General features: G+C 39.5%; 2 protein-coding genes and 1 pseudogene across 5 annotated transcripts in view; 1 reads left to right on the plus strand and 2 right to left on the minus strand.

The window, feature by feature from the left end:
* Positions 1–1,282: 1,282 nt before the first annotated feature.
* On the plus strand, positions 1,283–8,360 carry LOC127507145 (uncharacterized). Its single transcript, XM_051884097.1, has 11 exons — positions 1,283–1,490; positions 2,572–3,064; positions 3,156–3,463; positions 3,554–3,755; positions 5,372–5,479; positions 5,560–5,693; positions 5,776–5,961; positions 6,047–6,264; positions 6,352–6,570; positions 6,700–7,682; positions 7,992–8,360. The coding sequence occupies exons 1-10, from the start codon at positions 1,468–1,470 to the stop codon at positions 7,101–7,103; spliced, it is 2,295 nt and encodes a 764-aa protein (XP_051740057.1). The 5' UTR covers positions 1,283–1,467; the 3' UTR covers positions 7,104–7,682; positions 7,992–8,360.
* A 4,015-nt stretch (positions 8,361–12,375) lies between these two features.
* Positions 12,376–20,616, minus strand: part of LOC127507143 (von Willebrand factor A domain-containing protein 5A-like) — a 182,480-nt gene continuing 174,239 nt past the window's right edge. For 2 of the 4 annotated variants that reach the window (XM_051884088.1, XM_051884086.1), the window contains exons 20-21: positions 12,862–12,985; positions 12,376–12,763 (exon numbers count right to left, since the gene is read on the minus strand). In XM_051884088.1, the coding sequence (XP_051740048.1) occupies positions 12,684–12,763; positions 12,862–12,985 (204 nt within the window). In that variant the 3' untranslated portion in view covers positions 12,376–12,683. The remainder of the gene's footprint in view (positions 12,764–12,861; positions 12,986–20,616) is intronic. The other 2 variants (XM_051884092.1, XM_051884085.1) reach the window with 2 other exon arrangements.
* LOC127507150 (von Willebrand factor A domain-containing protein 5A-like) overlaps positions 13,067–20,616 on the minus strand; it is a 182,288-nt pseudogene continuing 174,738 nt past the window's right edge.

Consider the following 20,616-nt stretch of genomic DNA (forward strand, 5'->3'; position numbering starts at 1 on the left):
ATTGGCTCATCTGAATCAGTTATCATTGGCTGCTCTTTAGTTAACCGGTGCACTTTTAGAGTTTTAATAGGAGAAACAGTATGTAGAACAGGCCCGAACAAACACAAAAACACACATCTTTCAATAAATATGCACTTCAGTGTGTTATAGTCTGTGCATATAATGAAATATCAACACATGAAGTATAAAAATGTTAAGCTTACTGTAACTCTAACTGTGCTGAATTAAATGAGCGTGATCCAGTCCAGTGTTTGTTCTGCCCTCATTAACACTTCATGAAACCATCATCTACAGCAATCAAAACTCGCCTGATCTGTGTTAACGGCTCATTGTGTCGTGTTAATGGGAGACATACATCAACATTAGCAAACTCAAAGACAGTTTTTTTTTATTTTAAACTGTGAGACCAACCACAACCAAAAATAATCCAGAACTACTTACAGTCAAACTAAAGTATGGACATTTTAGACACATGAAATAAAAAGACACTGACAAAGCCTTGTGATGAAGTATTCAGTACAACAGTTCATCTGTAAACACATAAAATAATGTGTGCACTTGATTACCAAGTTGTTGTAATTTGTCATTCAGTAGGATTTTGCACAAGTCTCCTCTGCTCTCCCAGGCTGAATTTATTTAATCAAAAATACTGTAAAACAGTGAAATATTATTCCAATGTAAATCAGCTGTTTTCTATGTGAATATATAGTGATCAAAGCTGAATTTTCAGCATCGTTACTCCAGTCTTCAGTGTCACATGATCAGTTTAATGCATCTTGATGAATAAAAGTATTAATTTGTCTCTCTCTCTTTAATCTTACCACAGATGTTTGAATGCATTCTTGCATTTTTCCACAAAAAAATGTTAAGCAGCAAAAACTCTTTCAAAGTTAATTAAAAAAAATCATAAATGTTTCTTGAGCATCCAATCATCATATTAGGATGATTTCTGAAGGATCATCTGACACTGAAGACTGGAGTAATTCAGCTTTGATCAATTACACTTTACTATATATTCAACATCTATTTTGAATTGTAATAATATTTCATAATATATTCTTTTGTGAGCACAACATGAAAAACATTTAAAAACCCTACTGATCCCACACTTTTGAATGGATGTGTATAAATATATACAGCTTAATGTTAAGAGTAGCAAGACTTGTCTGGCCACGCCTTTGGTTCTTCTTATTGGCTCAGCTTCAGTGGCGTCACTGCAGGTGAGCCGAGCCCGCCCACACCGGCACAAACTGACACAAATACAGGAGGTGAGACCACTGCTCTCTCACGCGTGTTAAACCTGTGAGCTGATCCACACTCCGGAGCAGAAGGGGGCGGTAATGCAAGCTGACTGCCAACTGCCATAAAAGAAGAAGAAGAGGAAGCCTGCTCTCTCACGCTGTTCATTCATCAAAATACAAACTTTTCTCCTGCATCAGATACTCTCCTGCTTTGACTGCTGTGGAAATGCCTGAACAAAACGAGAAGAGGTGAGGCTTGTGTTGTTGGCGTTCCCTTCAGAGGATGTTTTCTGCATTCTGAGAATTAATCTATCCAAGAATACAGTTTAGTTTTGGGGGTCGCATCTGAATTAGGGTTTTATCTGACGTTATATGTAGAGTTTATGACAAAGCAAGTTACAACTTTTTTAAAGTTCCAGTAGTCGAAGCTGAGCCCTGGCACTTTTCCCCTTTCTCCCCATCTGGCTTCGCATGTGACGCGTCGCGCTGTATGCTCGTTCACAGAAAACACGCGTTTTTACTTTGATAAACGCGACACGCGGGCGGTGGAATGGGGAAAAGTTGCACTGATTTTAACTTGAGCGCAGTGTCATGCGCGAGACGCTGCAAAAGACGGTGATACGGTCCGTCTAGCGCGTTTATAAACAATGGAAAAAGTAGCAAATTGGAATGGAAAATGCGTTCTCTGTGAACGGCCCCTTAATAATATAGATTAAGTACACGTGACCTTTTTTTTTTTTTTTTGACGAATTAATTAACTTTTGGCGATCTAGCGGTTAATAAACAGAACTGCATGCTTCTTGCGGAAGAACATTGTAGCCGGAACTACTTCTCTCTGTTTATGTCTGTGACGAGTCAGGCAGGTACTGTGCGGCACTGCAGTGGTACGACCCGAACCAGACTAAAATAGTCCGAATATAAACACTTATTATACTGTAGTGATTCAGGAAAAGACAAAAACAGGTTTTGGAAAATGGGTTCATGATGTGTTCGCTCATTATATAATTTTTTTTTTGTAAATTTTAAACACTAAAAAGGTTACAGATAGCAGCTTTAATGTTTGTAATCACAGTTGTACTACATAAACCACGGTCAAATCTATGGTTAGTGCAGCAAAACCATGGTTAATTTGTGGTTACCATGTTTTATTTATATTAACCAGGGTTTTTTATTTTAAAGACACTGTGGGGGTTTAGTAATTGACCAGTCTGAGCACTTTCACACCCTTTAACACCCATTCCAGTCACTCACAATGGAAATGCTAATAGTGCAGACCCTGTTTAGTTTCTTTGAATCACTTCTCTTTATATCATGTCCTTTTTCTTCGAAGGTCTGCTGATCGCAACATTGTGCACTGTTTGCGGTGCTACAAGCCTCAGGACAACCTCTCTGTTCACCTGGCCAGGGTGTGCATGAAGACCAGCACGTCAGAGGAGCGTGTGGAAGAGCTGCAGAAGGCCAAGGCTTCCAGCAAAGAGTGGATCCGTAACAACAGGACGTGGAATTACAGACAGCTCTGTGAGCTCCTGCCCCACAGACGCTCTCGGATCACCCTGGTGAAGGAGCTTCTTCAGCGTGGGTTCTTCATCTTGAACCTGCCCCAGGAGTCAGAGATGGTCCTAGAGCCTGAAGATGATGATGATGATGATGATGCTGCCACCACCGACACATCCTCCAGAGATCCTCCAACCACGCCCTCCTCTGTGAGGATAAAGATGAAGGAGGCCGGTCTGCATCATAAGTTCCCTGCGCAAGCCAAGTTCCTGGTGGGATTTAAAGAGTACCTGACGAAGTCACTGAAGGTGCCCAACTGGCAGCAGGAGGTAAGATCTTTTTTCAGCAATGTTCCCTGAGTCTTCTTTCTTTTTCTTGGTCTTAATGCAGACACTTCATTCTCACCGTCCTTCTTTACAGGTTGACAACGTGTCCCGTTTCCTGCGGTACATGCAGCCCACCGGGAGTAAGCTGTCTCTGGACTTCCTCTCCAAGAGCACTGAGACCCAGGACTTCCTGATGGCCCTGCGGCGCGCGGACATGCGGTCAGCCACCATCCTCAATTACATCAAGAGCATTATACGGTTCTTGGAATACTTGACGGCAAGGCGGGATCTGCGGAAAAAAATCCCACAGCTCCGGAAAAACTGCAGGAGCTACGCTGACATGCTGAAGACTCTGCGGAAGACCGTATCCAAGACCAATGAGGACAAGACCTGCGACTCCAGGTTAGTGGATAACATGTTCATCTTTTGTACTGATGTTATTTACAAGTGTTGTCTTCAATAACCTCTCGTTTGTGTTTAATCCGAACATAGACAGTGTGCTAAGGGCGCTCCCGGCATTAAAGATTGCCAGCAGATCTTACAAGTGGCAAAGCCGGACTTCCTCCGGATCCACGGGGATCTACTGAAGGGGAAAGAGCTCTCAAGCACAGACAAGACGCTCTATCGTTACTACTGTGAGGCGCTCCTGGTCTTCCGTCACTTGCAGCGTCCAGGAGCTGTTGAAGGACTGACTGTAAGTTCGTCTATCACTGAATTATTATTATTATTATTATTATTATTATTATTATTACATTTCTTATGCTCTGGAAGTGTAAGGCAGCCCGTAGAACCGTTTATGGAAAAGTTAGGAAATTTGGAGTCTCTAACTCAGTTCCTCTAGCGCCACCAGGTGTCCAAAGTTGCACTCACATTTATGCTATTAATGTTTGAATCATAAGGGCTAGAAACAAAATTCTTTTCTCCTCTGATTCCTAAACTCCTCCTCCTGTTGATTTTCATGAACACTGAACCAGATCATCTTAAGAACATGTCGACAAAAAGTAATGGAATTCAAGTCGATTTGTCAAACTGATTTTGAAAAACGTGCAAACTAATTGTATGTAGCGCTTGCGAAAATAGAAATAAGGCTGTTTTTCCTCAGCGCTTTATCGTATTCAAACCAAACCTGGTCCATGTCAGTACAAGCATGACCTGAGGTTAAATGCTGTGTTTCAGCGCAGCACCACCTACTGCTCCGGAGGTATTAAAAATGACTGTTTTTGCTTATAACTTCGGAACAATTTGTCAAAAAATCATAAGTGGTATTGTTAGATTTGTCATATCATGCCGAGTTGATTGATATCCAATTTTCCCCATGTTGGCCATTTTGAATTTTGTACTGAATTGCTGTATTAGTGTATTATGAAACTTGGTATGGGTCATCAGCACGATGCCCTGAAGGAGCCTGAGAAGTTTTGGACCAGCGCCACCTAGTGGTAAAGTCAAATATTCAAATGCTTATAACTTTGGGTGTGATTGACTTCTTTTCATGGGAGTCATCTCCTTACACTTACCTTGCTGAGTCCAGTGATACCAAACATGCTAGGTTTCGACTTATGGTTTGTGCAACTTGGGGATTTAAAGCTTAATAAACTTTGCTGAATATCTTCGAAACCGTTAGTCCGAAATGAAACCACCATAGGAAACACAAAACCATAGTTTGTTAACAATATGCTAATCCACAAATGTCAATTGAGATAGGAAGTGGCAAAAAAAAAATCCAATCAAAGTCATGCATGGGTCATTTATGTTCTCATTCATATAAATGTCAGTAACTCTTAAACAAAATTAGATATTTTCACCAGATTTGACACACAGATGTACAGTCTCACTCTGAGGACACACACAAAAAAAGTGTGCCTCTTGGTGGCGCTATAATGGAACAAAACATGAAATTGCCATTAACTACTATACAGTATTATGATATAAAATGTTATATTTTATGAATGCATTGATGTACCATTACGAAACTCAGTATGTGCCATCGGCACCATGCTCTGAAGGCACACAATAGGTTTCAAGACAGCGCCACCTTGTGGTCAAACATTATAATTTTATATAATTTATATAATCTTTTTTTTAATTTTTTTATTTTTTTTTTTTTTATAAATGTTAATAGCTTTTTTTATTGTTTTTCAGTCAGTTTGCCTAAAATCATCTAAAAATGTTGTTACTCGTTTATTGCAGCTGGTCTGATGCTCGCAGTCATGTTGGCACAGCTCATGCAGCTATATTAATGAGTTTACACTTGTGATGTGCTGTAATATTTGCGAATGCATTAGTAAATGACACTTTTTCAATGTTTTCCAGGACGCAGACTGGGTGGAGAGGGTCGCACAGGGTGGTAGGGTGGTGATCGGCGTGAGGAAAGAGAAAACTGCAAGTGTACAAATCGCCCTGACGAAAGAGGAGGAAACTGTACGTTTTAGTACGACTCAAACTGTAGATCTCTCACCGCCAGTGTTTGACATTCAGTAACTCTCCTGTCTTTTCCACAGTGTCTGCAGCTGTACTACAGGCAGATCCGGCCTAAAAACATTGGGCTGGAAAAATTCTGCCAGGGTTTTTTTGTTTCATCGTCCAGTGATACAGTCCATAGTGTGTCACAGGACATGAACAGACTCCATGAAATGTACGTACCTACACAGATCCATGCGCTCATGTATCATTACCTCCTGTTGGTCATAGTCACATGTCATGTTTTGTTTCTGCAGTTATAAGCTGGCCCCTTTCAAGAGCCAGGATGTGAGGAGGGCTGCTGGGAAGGCGGCGCAGAAGCTCCCGGCACCACAACAGGAGGCTGTGAATCATTACCTGGCCCATAGCGCTGGTGCGGCCCAGCAGGACAGAACGCCGCAGGATGTGGTGGACGCAGCTGAGCTGCTGGACTCGTTGGCTGGGTAGGTCTCTTCATCCAGCGATTTGTACAGCTGAATTGAGCTCATGTTTCTCATGTTTTAAACCCTGTATTCCTCACTTATACAGCACTTCTTCAGACGACACCTCCTTCCTAGCTGAACTAGGCACGGCTGTATCCGGTTCGCAGAAAGACTTCTGTGCTTTCGTGACCAGATTCCCCGTGTCTCTGGAGGGCCAGCCACCGACCAAAAGACAGCGGGTCGATTCAGGCTTTCCTGAAGACCGTGTCTTTTATGACAAGTGGCGGGCCACCCAGTACGCCCAGAGAGAGGAGTATCTGCTGTGTAAGTTATTAATATTAATGCGTTAATTAACTCATTGACACAAACGAGTGACAGGCATGGGTGAAGTCCTTTGATTCTGTCTTTCAGCACACTTCACACACCGCAAGCCTTCGGCCGCAAAGGTGGCGAGACTGATCGCGCAGGAGGGGTGGAAGGCCAACTACCCCAAGCCTGAAGAAATCGAGCGCTTGTGGAAACCGGCTCCCAGCGGCACCGTTGAGACCAATGAGGTCATAATAAAATGTGTGTCAGAGCAGACCTGGACTGGCCTGGCCATTAAAGACTTCGGTGCCGAGGAAGGTCTAGGTAAGATTCTCCTTCCAATGGGAGAAGTTACGTCACTCAAACGATCAGTTTAGCACCAGGATCTACAATACTGAACAGTTTGCCTCTGCATGTGTTCACTAACTCAATGTGATGCTCTCTTGACTACAGGAGTGGTTGCAACCCGACCGATTTCTAAAGGTGACATTGTGTGCGACTATCATGGGAAGGTGATCCCAGCAGCCGAAGGGATGGCCATGATTCAGGGCCTTCATGACCGGGCCAGGAACCTGTTCTTCTTCAGAGCCGGACAGCGAGACCTGTGTGTCGACGCTCACACTGTCCCCTGCGAGTGCCACCCTGACACAGACACCGTTGGCAGAAGGATTAAACGCTCCTCTACGAGGCCCAACCTGGAGCCCTTCCACTGCCAGCTGAAGGTGAATGGAGAGGACCGCGATGTCATCCTCTTCACAGCGCTGCAGGACATCAGCATTGACACGCAGCTGAAGTTTTACTCTGGAGTGGTGAGGAGGTCTTTCCTTGGCCTGGAACTGGACTGGCTGGATGAGTAGGCCGGGTCCATGGGTCCAGTAGCCTGAAGAACCCAAATCACGCTGCGCTTCATCAAAACCCGTCTCAACACTCCTCTCGGCACAGATTAGCCTTCAGAGTTACCTTTGATTTGCTGTTGCAACATATGTACATTTGTGTGATGATTGCTGCTGGCCGTGACGGAAAACTGTGGCGTGGAGGAAGAAAACAGAGGCGGCTGAAGAAGAACAATAAGGGACATTGGTTCTGCCTGTTGGTGGTCAAATAAGAAGGATTTTACAGTGTTTTGTAAAAAATTATTTAAGTTCGACACACGCTCACCGTGGAGCCGCTACCGCAGGAACACGGAGCGACATTCGTTCAGCGAGAGGACAAAACCAGCTACGTTTAAAACTGGACTTGCCCTGTACCTCAAAAATAAACTGATTTCTGTAGTGAACCATGCAGGACCTTTTGTGTTCATGTTAGAGAGTTTCAACCAGAAAATAAACCACTAGATGATCATGTTGGATTCTGGGAGGCTGTTCGTGTCCCGTCCTGTTGTCTCAGATCAGTTCACGGGACATTCCAATGCTGAGGATCTGCTGCACCGTTTCAATGTAAGTACAGTTGTACTTTGGTTTGTGGAGTTGTTTTTGGATGAACTGATGAAGATGCAGGTTTTACAGTGTTCTTTGTTATTAATTTAGTAAATTAGTAATGTGTGTTTAGTATTCCATGTTTTTTTTTTTTTTTTTGCAGAACTACAATACATTATTGTGTATTATTGTGAACCGTTGCACCCTGTTCTTCAGTGAAACGTACTGCTTTTTGATGTTGCTTTGAAAAGCTATAATGTGCAATAACCGAACATGCCTGTAACATCTGGTCAGCATGTCTCTTTGATGTCATTTTATTTCTCTTCCCAGAAATGTGTGCATCTATCAGACCTGAAGCATCTATTTCCATTAGTATGGATGGACCTGAAGTTCCTCAATCATCTCCAGCAAGAACGTGCTGAAGTACATGGAGGTCAGCAGCTGTGGACGTCACACATTACGATTCATTCGTGACTGGCTTCTCCACATGGATTATTGAGAAACTGTTGATCAGTGCAGTTTGTTTTTCACAATGACCCTTCAAGAAGAGATCATCATACAAAACTGACTGCCTCATCTCTTTATCCACTCCCATGCTATCTAACAAATAATTTCTTATTCTTAAGTTTGATTTTGTTTATATATATTATATTATATTATATTATATTATGGTTTATTGAAATAAATATTTTGTAAATAGTATGTGTTGGGTTTTTTTATTTTTTTTTTTTTATATTTTTGCAAATGTATGTGGTATTGCAAAAACACACTTCAAACAACAAAAAATCTAACCTTTCACAAAAATTCTGATTTTACTGTATTTTATAATATTTTTAATGTTTTTAAAAGTTTCGTCTGCTCACCAAGGCTCCATTTATTTAATTAAAAATATAGTAAAAACTGTAATTGTGAAATATTATTACAATTTAAAATAACCGTTTTCTATTTGAATATATTTTATAAAGTAATTTATTCCTGTGATCAAAGCTGAATTTTCAGCATCATTACTCCAGTCTTCAGTGTCACATGATCCTTCAGAAATCATCCTAATATGATTTGATGATCAAGAAACATTTGTGTACGATTGTACAAAATGTGTACAATATTTTTTTTTTTTTTTCGGGATTCTTTGATAAATAGAAAGTTTAAAAGAACAGCATTTATTTGAAATAGATTTTAACGTTATAAATGTTTTCACTGTCACTTTTGATTGATTTAATGCATCCACGCTAAATAAAAGTATTAATTTCTTTAATTTTCCAAAAAATAAAAATTCTTACCGACCCCAAACTTTTGCTGTTCTTTTGAACTTTCTATTCATCAAGGAATCCTGAGAAGAAAAAAAAAAAGCACCACTGTTTTCAACACTGATAATAATCATAAATGTTTCTTGATCATCAAATCATATTAAAATGATTTCTGAAGGATCATGTGACTCTGAAGACTGGAGTAATGATGCTGAAAATTCGGCTTTGATCACAGGAATAAATTACTTTATAAAATATATTCAAACAGAAAACTGTTATTTTAAATTGTAATAATATTTCACAATATTACTGTTTTTACTGTATTTTTAATTAAATAAATGCAGCCTTGGTGAGCAGACGAAACTTCTTTTAAAAACATTAAAAATCTTACCGATTCCAAACTTTTGACCGGTAGAGTGTGTGTATATAAGTTGTGCTAGGAGCAGTTGGTCACATCCAGAAAAATGAATAGATGGATATGTTGTATATGGTCACAACACCACCTCTAGAACTGTAATTCCTACACGTTTTCTTCTAACCAGCAGATGGCAGACTTTTTTGCCTCTAACGCCTAGATCAGTATCCAGAAACAACTCAATTTAGATCATCATTAAAGTAGTTTTTTTTTCTTCATAAAATTGTAATATTTCATGTGCAAGCTAATGATTGCTTATGATTTGTGGTAAATTGGTAAAAATATATTTTTTTCCATGTTCTGTAAGGGGTGTGAATATGAGCAGAACTGTAGCTTAGGGTGATTTTGCAGCGTCAGATTACTGTTTAATTGCCCGTTGCAGTTTACATTGAATTTTAATGTTTATTTCCTTTTTACATTAACCTCTTAAAGTAATCTCTTTGGTAATCTAATATACTTTTCGGATGTTAACTGTAATTTGATTATAAATGAAATACAGTTACTCATATTTTGTATTTTAAACATTTAACTAAACTTCTTGTGGTGGAAATTCACCTATAAGATTCAAGTCAGGTCACTCAATGGTAGAATTATTAAACCAAAATTATTTCTGAAATTCAGGGTAGTCTCTCTTAAACCGAAACATATCTCAGAGATCTTTGAAGTGAGCTCCACGCAAAACATTCAGTCAAATCATACATATTAATTTTTCAGCAAAAAAAAAAAAAAGACTTTCAAAATTGATTGGATAATCAAATGAACAGATTATCATAAGGCCTCCCACTTCCTTTTACCATATATGTACGTTTTCTGGTTCATCAACATCCCATAATAGCCGTGCCCACCTGACGCGTGTGAATATTTTTAATTGGAAACATCTTATCTAAACTCTGTAAAACTCTCCCAGCTCAACTGACCTCGACTGCAGAAACAGATCATTGTTTCCAGGTTTCTCTCACAGCATTCATGGATTCATTTCCAAACATCAGAGAGAGAGAGATGAAACACAATTTCTCTGAGTTTTCACCAAGTGTATGACAGAGAGAGTGGGCCTTACCTCAACTGAACCCTCACATGTGATCATGACCTCCGCTGGCCAGAGACCTGCTGGAAACCTTCAGTTCATCCTCGTACATTCTTAAACAGATAACACTCTTTCAAAGCATTACCTCCGTCACTGATCCCTCTATCTGAAACTACATATCCTAATGAAGGCAGAACATCTGTTTTCAGTGATGGTTACTTGCATGTCTATATGTCAAAAAACAAACTACAGAAGTTATGTAAAGATTATGTGAGGAAATCTATGTAACTCTTACAAGATTAACAAAGTTAATGATGTATAAGCAGTAGCATTGACTGAATACACAGAAGAAAATAATATTTCTCTTGCATTCTCAGTATAGACTTTGATCTATTGTGCAAAATTCACTTTTATAAGGTGTTTGAACACAGATGTGTGTGAGAACAACCTCCTATAATGGTGAAAATCCACTCACTCATTTTGAATCATTCTCATAAATCAAAAGCACTGATTCAGATTCCTCCTACAATCACGTCATCATAGAATAGAAAGAAAATGGCTAAAGTCTTGTACGTTTGTGCCGGACTGCTTCACAAACGGGTCTTTTCAAAGCTGGTTTTTCAGAAAGGTTGATTCTGAAAGAAGGGTCAATCAGTCACAAAAACGGCGTGTTTTTGCTCAACCCACATTTTCAACATGCTATCTGCAGGGTATTTTGAGCTAAAACATCCATTTAAATTCATGTGATGTAATGAGTTGATTTGTGTGTTTGTCCACTGCAGGTGATGCAACAGTGTGACAGCTTTCTGTCTCAATATGGGTAAAGTGAGGAGTTCTCTGTGGACAGGGAAGTAGAAACCGCTGAGGCCCAGAGACTTGTCTGTGACGAGAGCTTCTCAAAGTGTCCCTCACAAAGAAACTACTGGCTTCTGTGGCCACAGCCGGAGCAGATACAGGATCTACCTCGATAAAGTGAGACGGTGTCATGTGTGGACTTCAGAGAACAGCTCTGGATGATGAGCTGAAGACCTGAAGAAGAGGGAGGTGTGCGCCAGCCTTCAGAAGAACTAGCTGATCAACTCGCTGAACCTAACATACTCAAGGCTCAGATGATCACAGAATATAATGCTCTGAGGAGGAGATACAAGGAAAGTGAAAAATGTTGAGTCAGAGTTGGAACTAAAGCGAGTGAATTAAAGGGTTAGTTCAACCAAAAATGAAAATAATGTCATTAATTTCTCACCCTCACAAATTAAGATATTTTGATGAAATATGGTACAGTGAGGCCTCTATTGAGAGCAAAGCCATTGAAAATCTCAAGATCCAGAAAGACGTATTTAAATCAGTTCATGTGAGTTCAGTGGTTCTACCTTAATATAAAGAAACGAGAATATTTTCGTGCGCCAAAAAAAACAAAATAATGACTTTTCAACAATATCTTTGAGTTGTTAGGGTTATTGTTTATTCTTACCTGTCTGGTACTTTTCTGAGTTATTGAAATTTGATGTTTTTGATGTTAGAAATAAATGATTTCTCTTTGTCTTTTTCTTATAGCATGGTCATATTTGTCTGTAAGCATATTTTGGCATCTTTGTATAGTCTCACTCAACACAAATGGTTTTTAAAAAAATTCTACAATTTTAACTTGTGATAAAATCTAAAACTTAAGAGGTGAAGTTTGTTCCGTCAATGGTTTATCGATGTCAGCATATGCTACAGCACTACAGCCATATAATGGCTACTGATGTTTCACATAACTGATATTTTTATACCAACATATGTCACCAGATGTCACCAAAGTATGCCAGATTTGGAGCTTTTGGCTGTTTCAACTTACTGGAATGATTATTTTTACTGAAGTAAAAAAAAAACATTAAATATAACATAAAAATTAGCATATTTTACAAGAAAAATATGGTACTTTTAGAGGTAAATAAATTCAAAAATACCAACAACAACAACAACAAAAAATCACAAAAGAAATGCATAAATTGATTGTTTTTATTTTATCAAAGATAGAGTGATATGACATTTATTTAAAAAAAAAAAAGGGATCACATCTGAAACCTTCATGCCCAAATTTTTCCACAAAGGCCTGCTCTATGATGGACACCTGAGGGTTGAGCTGTTTCTAATCACTTCAGAGTGATTTAGATTCAACAATGCATAATTGTCAAACTGAATGATTACAGTATTTAAAAAAATATGTGTGTATGTGTGTGAATATATATATATATATATATAGTATCTGTGGTTAGTCATGGGTCATGTATGAAATTACTTAAAGATTTAACACAGAGTTATTTGGTCTTCTGACAGCACAAGATTTACAGTCTTCAGATTCCCAGCATGCCTTCAGTCACCTGACATGCCAACAGGACGTTCCCGTCACACACACACTGAGACAGGCCGTCCGCTGAAACACACAAACACACACACCTCCAAACTCAATCCACACTGTACCAGAACATCTACAGGAAGCACTGAATGCTGAATGAGTGAATGTCGACTCACGTTTCTGAGAGCGGATCCATGACGTCGCCTTCACGGCCACAAACTGCCACTCCACCTGGTCACCTGATCTACACGAGTATAACCAGATCAGAGCCAGAACGGTGGCCCACACTGACCCGTCCACCTGGAACACACAACCACACGTCACACACTCACGCTGAACTGATCATACACATACCTGAGGATATGACATCATATACACCACCTGTGCCGGTCGGTGATTGGTCACCTCGTCCTCGGTCTTCCCAAACACAGCAGCCAGCGCGGCGTTCAGCTCCCAGCATCCCGAGGCCTTCTGAAGAGAGACCAGCCGGAGCAAAGGGTCCAGCTGGGGCTCGGGTTCGACTGAAATACACAGAAGGAAGCTAGACACATAAAGCAGCACTATTTCTGATATGATGATTAAAGCAGATAAATGAAATCCTACAACAATCCACATGGAATATCTGAGCTGCAAGTACAGATACCACAGCCCCATCCTGTCAGATTAGGGCACTGTTTTCTGAATCTCAGCCTGATGTGTGGATTTACCTGGAACTAAAGCACAACAATCCTCCATCAACTCAGGAGGAGATTGTGAGCTGAAAACTTAGCCACTGGTCTACAGGCACGTGCTGAAAAACAATCATTCAAAGAAAAAGACTACTAGATTCATACACACATTCAAAACAGAAAAAGAAAAGCTCAGTGAAGTATATCTCGACTTACACATTACAGAACCACCTGCTTTTCGGGAAGACAACATTGCTAAGAAAACAGAGAGAAACTGATAAGAGCATATGCTAAAAACAATCATTCAAAGAGTGACATTCAGATACGAAGAAAAAGATAATTAGATTAAAAAAAACATTGAAAAAGAAGAAAACAAGTTGAGTGAAGTGTGTGTTTGCTGTGTATTTCTCTTACGCCTTCCAGAACAAGCCATCAATGGAGCCGCCAATGCTAAGAATACAGAGAGAAACTGATAAGAGCATATGATAAAACAATCATTCAAAGAGCGACATTCAGATACGGAGAAAAAGATAATAAGAAAATACACATTCAATAAAGAACAAAACAAGTTGAGTGAAGTGTCTGTCTGTGTATTTCTCTTACGCGTTCCATAAGCCATCAATGGAACCACCAATGCTAAGAATACAGAGAAAAACTGATAAGAGCATATGATAAAACAATCATTCAAAGAGCGACATTCAGATATGGAGAAAAAGATAATTAAAAACAAACACATTCAATAAAGAACAAAATAAGTTGAGTGAAGTGTCTGTCTGTGTGTTTCTCTTACGCGTTCCATAAGCCCTCAATGGAGCCGCCAATGCTAAGAATACAGAGACAAAAGCACATATAAGAATATAAGACACTTTAAAAACACATATCTGACAGAACCACAAACAAAAACACTCAAACCAAACCAGCTTCTGATAAACACACACAGCTTGACCATTCTTAATTTTCCTATTTTTTCGAGTGATTTCTTCTATGCATTGACATTGAAAAAACACAGTTTTTATTCTTATTTTACTTGGTTTATAACACATTTTGGTTATCTGAACATTTACAGAAACCTTAATATTTGAGTTAGGATGGCCATAACTCCATGGTACAAAAATCTTTACATTTCAAGGTTCATGAGCATATATATTATTATTACACATAATATTTGTCCCCTAGACTTTTAAAGGTCAAATGTAATGATCAAGATTGTTCAGGGTTCCACATTTAGGGGTACACATGTAGATGTCAGATTTTTCTTAATAGTTTTATGAGACCATAAACGTATGAGTGTGCAATGTCTTTTAAATATCCCTCTCACTTTGTGCTCGATTATCTCTGGACAGAAAGGAAGCTAAAATTTGTAGAAATATCAATCCTCTATTAGAGGCCTTCTGATTTAAAGAAAGGAGTTTGAGACTGCTGGTAGAGCTGGTAGAAATCTGGGGTAAAGCTTTATTCATGAGCTTTGAGAAACGTACTGATGTAATAAAAGTCTAAAAATCTGGTCCCCCACCCGGGATATTCAATCTCAAAATTAGGGATTTATTTTAATTTTTTATTGTTCATTAACACTATAATTTAAGCTATATTTATTGTTTTATATCATAATTAATTTTATTATACATATACATACAGTGAACACAATCAGATTAGGCTCATGATGCCTAATCCACATATTAATATTTTTAAATCCTATAGAGTTCGTAGTTCTGCGTCAAACTTGCCAAGTCCAAACGACCAAGGACACAAGTCTGAAACGGCTTGTGGTTAAAGCAGGAGTAATATAAAAATAAAAACTGGTAGTTTTGCATTACCAGCACATAGGGATAAAGAAAAAATAAAGAAAAAAAGAACAAAAAATTAAAAATGGTCAAACAACCCCCATTGGACCACTAGTGGTTAAATAAAGAACAATGTATATGATTTCTAACCATGACTTCCCTTAAGGGCACCATACATCATGAACATTTCTAATAAAGAATTCAATTTCACATTTTAATGATGTGAGCACACTAGTATTAAACTATAATGTGGCAGGAAAATGTCTCGGATTACGCATGTAACCATGGTTCCCTGAGAAAGGGAACAAGACACTGCATGCTCTTGAGGACACAACGGGGAATGACCGGTGTTTGAAGAACTAATACACTGAAAAAAAGCTTGCTGTTTGGATTTAAATAGGCATATGCTTAAGAGTCTATGAATGGATCATTATTACAGTGATTATTATGTTTTTAGCATGTTATATGTTTGGCAATGGTTCTTTTAACCCTAACAGATGGAGTGTGTAGCTTTTCATTTCTTAAACAACCAAGTAGGAAGATGCATCATGGCCATAGTCCAGGATGAAAAAGCCAAGATTCATGAGGCTCAAATTGTGAAAGAGTGGTTCAGGGAGCATGAAGAATCATATCCACACATGAATTGGCACCTCTGAGTCCAGACCCTACATTTACTGAGAGTCTTTGGGATGTGCTGGAGGAGACTTTACAGAGTATTCTTGCATTGTCAATACAAGATCTTGACCAAAAATTGCTAACTCTTGATGGAAATAAATGTTGTGATGTTATTTCCATCAACATACTTGTATGTGAAGTCTACTTATGCTAATCAGTGCAATAATAAATACACACGTTCATGGAAAACACCAGAGACTGCTTGAGGAACGTAGATGACTCGTATATGATTATATGTATTTATTTGGTTTAATGTTTTATCCCTGTGCCTTTGTTGATACCGGACTAATGCATCCGCATATCTGTCACACACTCCGGTGAACTCGTATAACTCATAACTCCAGTTTTCTGCTCATGAGCTCCCTCTGTTGCTCTGGCTGAAAGAATAACAGTATAGTGAGACGGAGAGATCGCTCAAACGTCCTCGGATTGCAATCACATAATTTCAAGGAAAATTTATAGAAATGCTCAGAAATGTGTGGTAAACATATGATATTTTATCAATATATTTCTAAATGTGTAAGCCTTTGGATTTAAAAGCCTTAATGGAGTTGTTTTGTGCATTCTTATGATCGTAAATAAATGGAAGCAGGTTCAACTGAATAGGTGTGTGTTCTCTTTTTATGCCAATACAAATATCGGTTAGATTCAGCTTGAATGATGTGCACTCCTGACAAATTAATATTACTTACTGTAACATTTTTTATTGTAAAACATTGGTCAAATATTGATGTTGGAGTCTTAAGTCTTTAAGTAAAGACCAAGTGTTCACTTAAGTCATGCTCAAATGGTGTGACATTGTTCTGTGGAGGCGTGTTAAGGGCGGGTTTTAGGTAAGTGCTGCGGGGCTACTGGCCCAACAGTGGAAATGTAACTTCATTTTGGCCTCGGTGCTTGAGGTCTGAGGCTATTGGCCCAGCACGGCACGCTGAAAGTCCAGGCATTCCCTATAGTGTCCTCAAGAGGAGGCAGTGCGAGTTCCCATTCGAAAGGGAACTGATTATGAAATCATACTTCTAAACAATCCTGATCCTGGAGGGCCAATATACTGCAGAGTTTAGTTCCAACCTGCTCTCTCACACACTTACCTGGGCTGTGTCCGAAATCACCCACTAGATGTTAGACGTTGGTCAAATGTGTCTACAGCAACATCAAACAGGTATTAATTTCTTTTTTTTTAAAAATTGATTATTAAATTGTTTAATTAATGTTTATACATGCTAGTTTCCATAAGACTTTTTATTTCTACTAATTTTCAAGTAATCAATAAACAGGAATCACAAACTGTGCAAAAGAGGCAGCCCTTCCAGTGCACTCAGTGTCTGAATTCACTCACTCGCTTTCATTCACTCCTTCAAGTGAGCTATATTAGTGCACTAATGTGAGGAATAGTGAATGAGGGTATAGGGGGCGATTTCAAACACAGCTCTGGAAGTTTCCAGTGAATTTAATAAGGATTGGAACTAAACTCTGGTGGATAGTGTCTCTCCAGGATCAGAATTGGGCAGCCCTGCTGTAAACACACACACAGAAATCAGTGAACTTACCCCATATTGGCACTCTCCTCTGCAGCAGCGGCCCTTTCACCATCTGTTTGCTGTGTTTATTAACACCGATGAAGGCTGTATGAACGCTGCTCACTCCTGCCTGAACACTGAGCTCCACGATCCTGCTCCTGACGGCCTCCGCGTCTGCTCCTCCGGCCCGCTCCTCCAGCTCCAGAGAGCGGATCACAGACCGGGCCGCCAGCCGGTGGATCGTCAGTCTGCAGCAACAAACACAAACCTGTCAAATATACAGTCTTCACTGTCAGAGACGCGGTTCGGCAGCTAGTAAACATGCTCAGATACTGTGGCACTAATGTCAACACAACCTTGATATCAGGTCATGTGATCCCGCTCTTCTTTGTATTGTTTCATGTCATATCTATAATTGTCGTACTAAAGCCAAAACAAGCAATAAACTGAACAATAATAAACCCTAACCTGGCTGATAGAAAAGGCAATGGAAGATCACAGAGGTAACACATTCAACAACTAAAATAAATAAATACATAAATACATAAAAATCTGAGTGTGTATCAGTGGTGAACAGCAACAAAGAATTTTTATTATACAATTTTATCAATGACATAAGTACTTATCTGTACTTTATCACAGTAGTTTTATTTTGGTAAACTTTTACTTTCACTAAATCTGCCATAAAAAGCAAGCTGTTTAAGCCCATTGAAATGCTTGAATGTGAAGATGTCACTGTCTGTACAGAGCAGGCCCAGCATATTCCCCACTGCTGTAGCTGTTTCACAAAACTAGTAGGTTTGCATAGCATTCCTCTTGAAATGTTAATGCATTTTGCCACGTGTAACATTAGTACAGTCTATTTTTATACTATTTGTTGCCACATATTTACACAAATTTAGTTTTTCCTCATTTTTGTGGTACATATTTTTACTTGTTTGAACTTGAATTATCAGCAACGTAAACTGATATTTTATTATACGTTTCGACAGTGTATAACAAACAAGTTTAAAAGTTTGCTTGAAAAGTTTGCTTATTTGCAGATCAGTACTTATTAAATGTCTGCACTAAACTTTTATTATTAGTGCTGGCTAATGACAAGTCTGACTAGTAATAAACAATCAGTATTTTTTTACATTTAATACCTAATTTAAAAAACAAGTACTTTTGTACTTTTACATGTACAATTGAAAACGAGTACTTACAGGGTTAGTTCACCCAAAAATGAAATTTCTGTCATTAATTACTCACCCTCATGTCGTTCTACACCCATGAGACCTTCGTTCATCTTCAGAACACAAATTAAGATATTTTTGATGAAATTCGAGAGCTTTCTGTCCCTCCACTGGGAGCTATGCAACTTACGTATTCAAGGTCCATGTGACTCCAGTGGAGGGACAGAAAGCTCTCAGATTTCATCAAAAATATCTCAATTTGTGTTCTGAAGATGAACGAAGGTCTTATTGGTGTCGAATGACATGAGGGTGAGTAATTAATGACAGAAATTTCATTTTTGGGTGAACTAACCCTTTAAACTTTTTACTGGAGTTAATTTACTGGAGTTAAATAATAGAAGTCTAATCTGCTACCAATGCGAAATAACAATTGGGAAATTAAGTTCATTTTACAGGACTTTGCACATGTATGTCTTTATGTTTACACTGCACTTTATATATGCACATGTGTGTGTGTCTGTGTGTGCAAGTGTATGAGTGTGTGTGTTACCCTGTGTTTTCTCTTGGTTTAAGAGTAAACTGGAGCTGGTTAGTCACTGGTTGATCCTTCAGTCTGTATTTCACAGTTACAGCTCCTTCTGCCTTTTCTGAACTCTATGATGAGGGAGAAAGATAACGTAACGTGAGCATTTGATGATTTTACATGGCTCTTCAGCTCTTTTCTTTCAAGGACCAGTGGTGCACCACATCTGGGTTAGGATACGCCAAACAAAATGATCGACATGTTGGAATTTTCCCAGTGGCCACTGGTTGAAGAGCCCTTGGTTTACACAGCGTGGCACTGGTCTCCAAAATTTCTTTAAATTAACCATTAAAAAGCTTTGACCTGTCCTTTCAGCTGCGCATAGATGAGCACCCTCTGACCCTGAAACAGGGTCAGGATGGGTGGTGACAGCATGTCCACCGTAACACCCTCAGGAACGGTCCAGTCCACAGAGATATTATCCACAGCCGGCTGGAAAGCAAACCTGAGTGACTGCATCACCTGACAGAGAGGACAAGAAGAAAGAGTGGTAAATAAAAACCCTAAACCTCTTGTACTGATTCTGTCCACTCGGTTTCCACAGCAGATCTTACTTTGGGCTGCATGCGGTCAGTGCCTGTGATGAACTGAGCGTGACCAGAACCTTCTCTGGCCATTCCTGTGATGAGAGCCGTACTCGCACCCTCACCGATCCCGAAGGAGAAACACCTGAAGACACAAGAACACCAATCACCTGACATGAGCTAAATGCTGTGATATCAGTAAATGAGGAGGAGAGAGACGTGTGCACCCACCTGTGACAGTAAGCCTGACTTTTCACCAGATCCAGCACCTCTTTAGTGTTGCATACCTCTCCATCAGTGAAGATGAACAGCTGAGAGAGAATCAGTGTCAGGCTCAGAAAAACATCTCACCAATATTCAGAAAGAGTGTTCAATGATTAATATGTTTGGCTGTACCTGTCGGGGGTGATCTGGGTAACAGGGCTGACTGTAGATGTGTTTCAGAGGCTGGAGGATCTGTGTGCCGACCATGTCTGCCCTCATGTTCTTCACTCTCTTTAGAGCCTCTTTCATCGTGTCCTTGCTGTACACAACACTCTGACTGCAACGACACACACCACAGTCTCTCACAAAAACACCACTAAACAGCATGAGATCATTCCTGAAGAACAACTAGCATCTGGTTACTGACGGGAAGAAGGACTCAAATCGAGAGCCGAATCCATAGATGTTGAAGTAGCATCCCATGGGCAGACTCTTCAGCAGCAACAACAGCGTGTCCTAGAGAGACACATGCACAGATGAGTACAGTGACTCAATACATCTCAATAAACGTGTCATATTATAAATCCTAAATCTTACTCTTGCACTTTCAATGCGCATCTGTGCGTCTTTCCCATTATGCATCCTGCAGTCCATGCTGCCTGATCTGTCAACCACAAAAACAAACTCACCTTGAGATGCCATTGATGACATCACGTCCGCAGGGAACTCTGGGTACAAACTGATCATGAGCACTGGGTCGCCCATCAGACACCCTGAAACAGAGACAGTGTAAACAGGGTAAAC

Source organism: Ctenopharyngodon idella, chromosome 24, assembly GCF_019924925.1.
Source record: "Ctenopharyngodon idella isolate HZGC_01 chromosome 24, HZGC01, whole genome shotgun sequence".
Classification (NCBI taxonomy): Eukaryota; Metazoa; Chordata; class Actinopteri; order Cypriniformes; family Xenocyprididae; genus Ctenopharyngodon; species Ctenopharyngodon idella.

What these genes read in the sequence shown, in the direction of transcription:
- LOC127507145 (XM_051884097.1), top strand. Translation starts at nt 1,468, where the DNA reads ATGCCTGAACAAAACGAGAAGAG. An exon ending in GAGAGAGGAGTATCTGCTGT is followed by an intron (nt 6,265 to 6,351) that starts GTAAGTTATTAA and finishes TCTGTCTTTCAG; the next exon opens with CACACTTCACACACCGCAAG. An exon ending in CGGTGCCGAGGAAGGTCTAG is followed by an intron (nt 6,571 to 6,699) that starts GTAAGATTCTCC and finishes TCTTGACTACAG; the next exon opens with GAGTGGTTGCAACCCGACCG.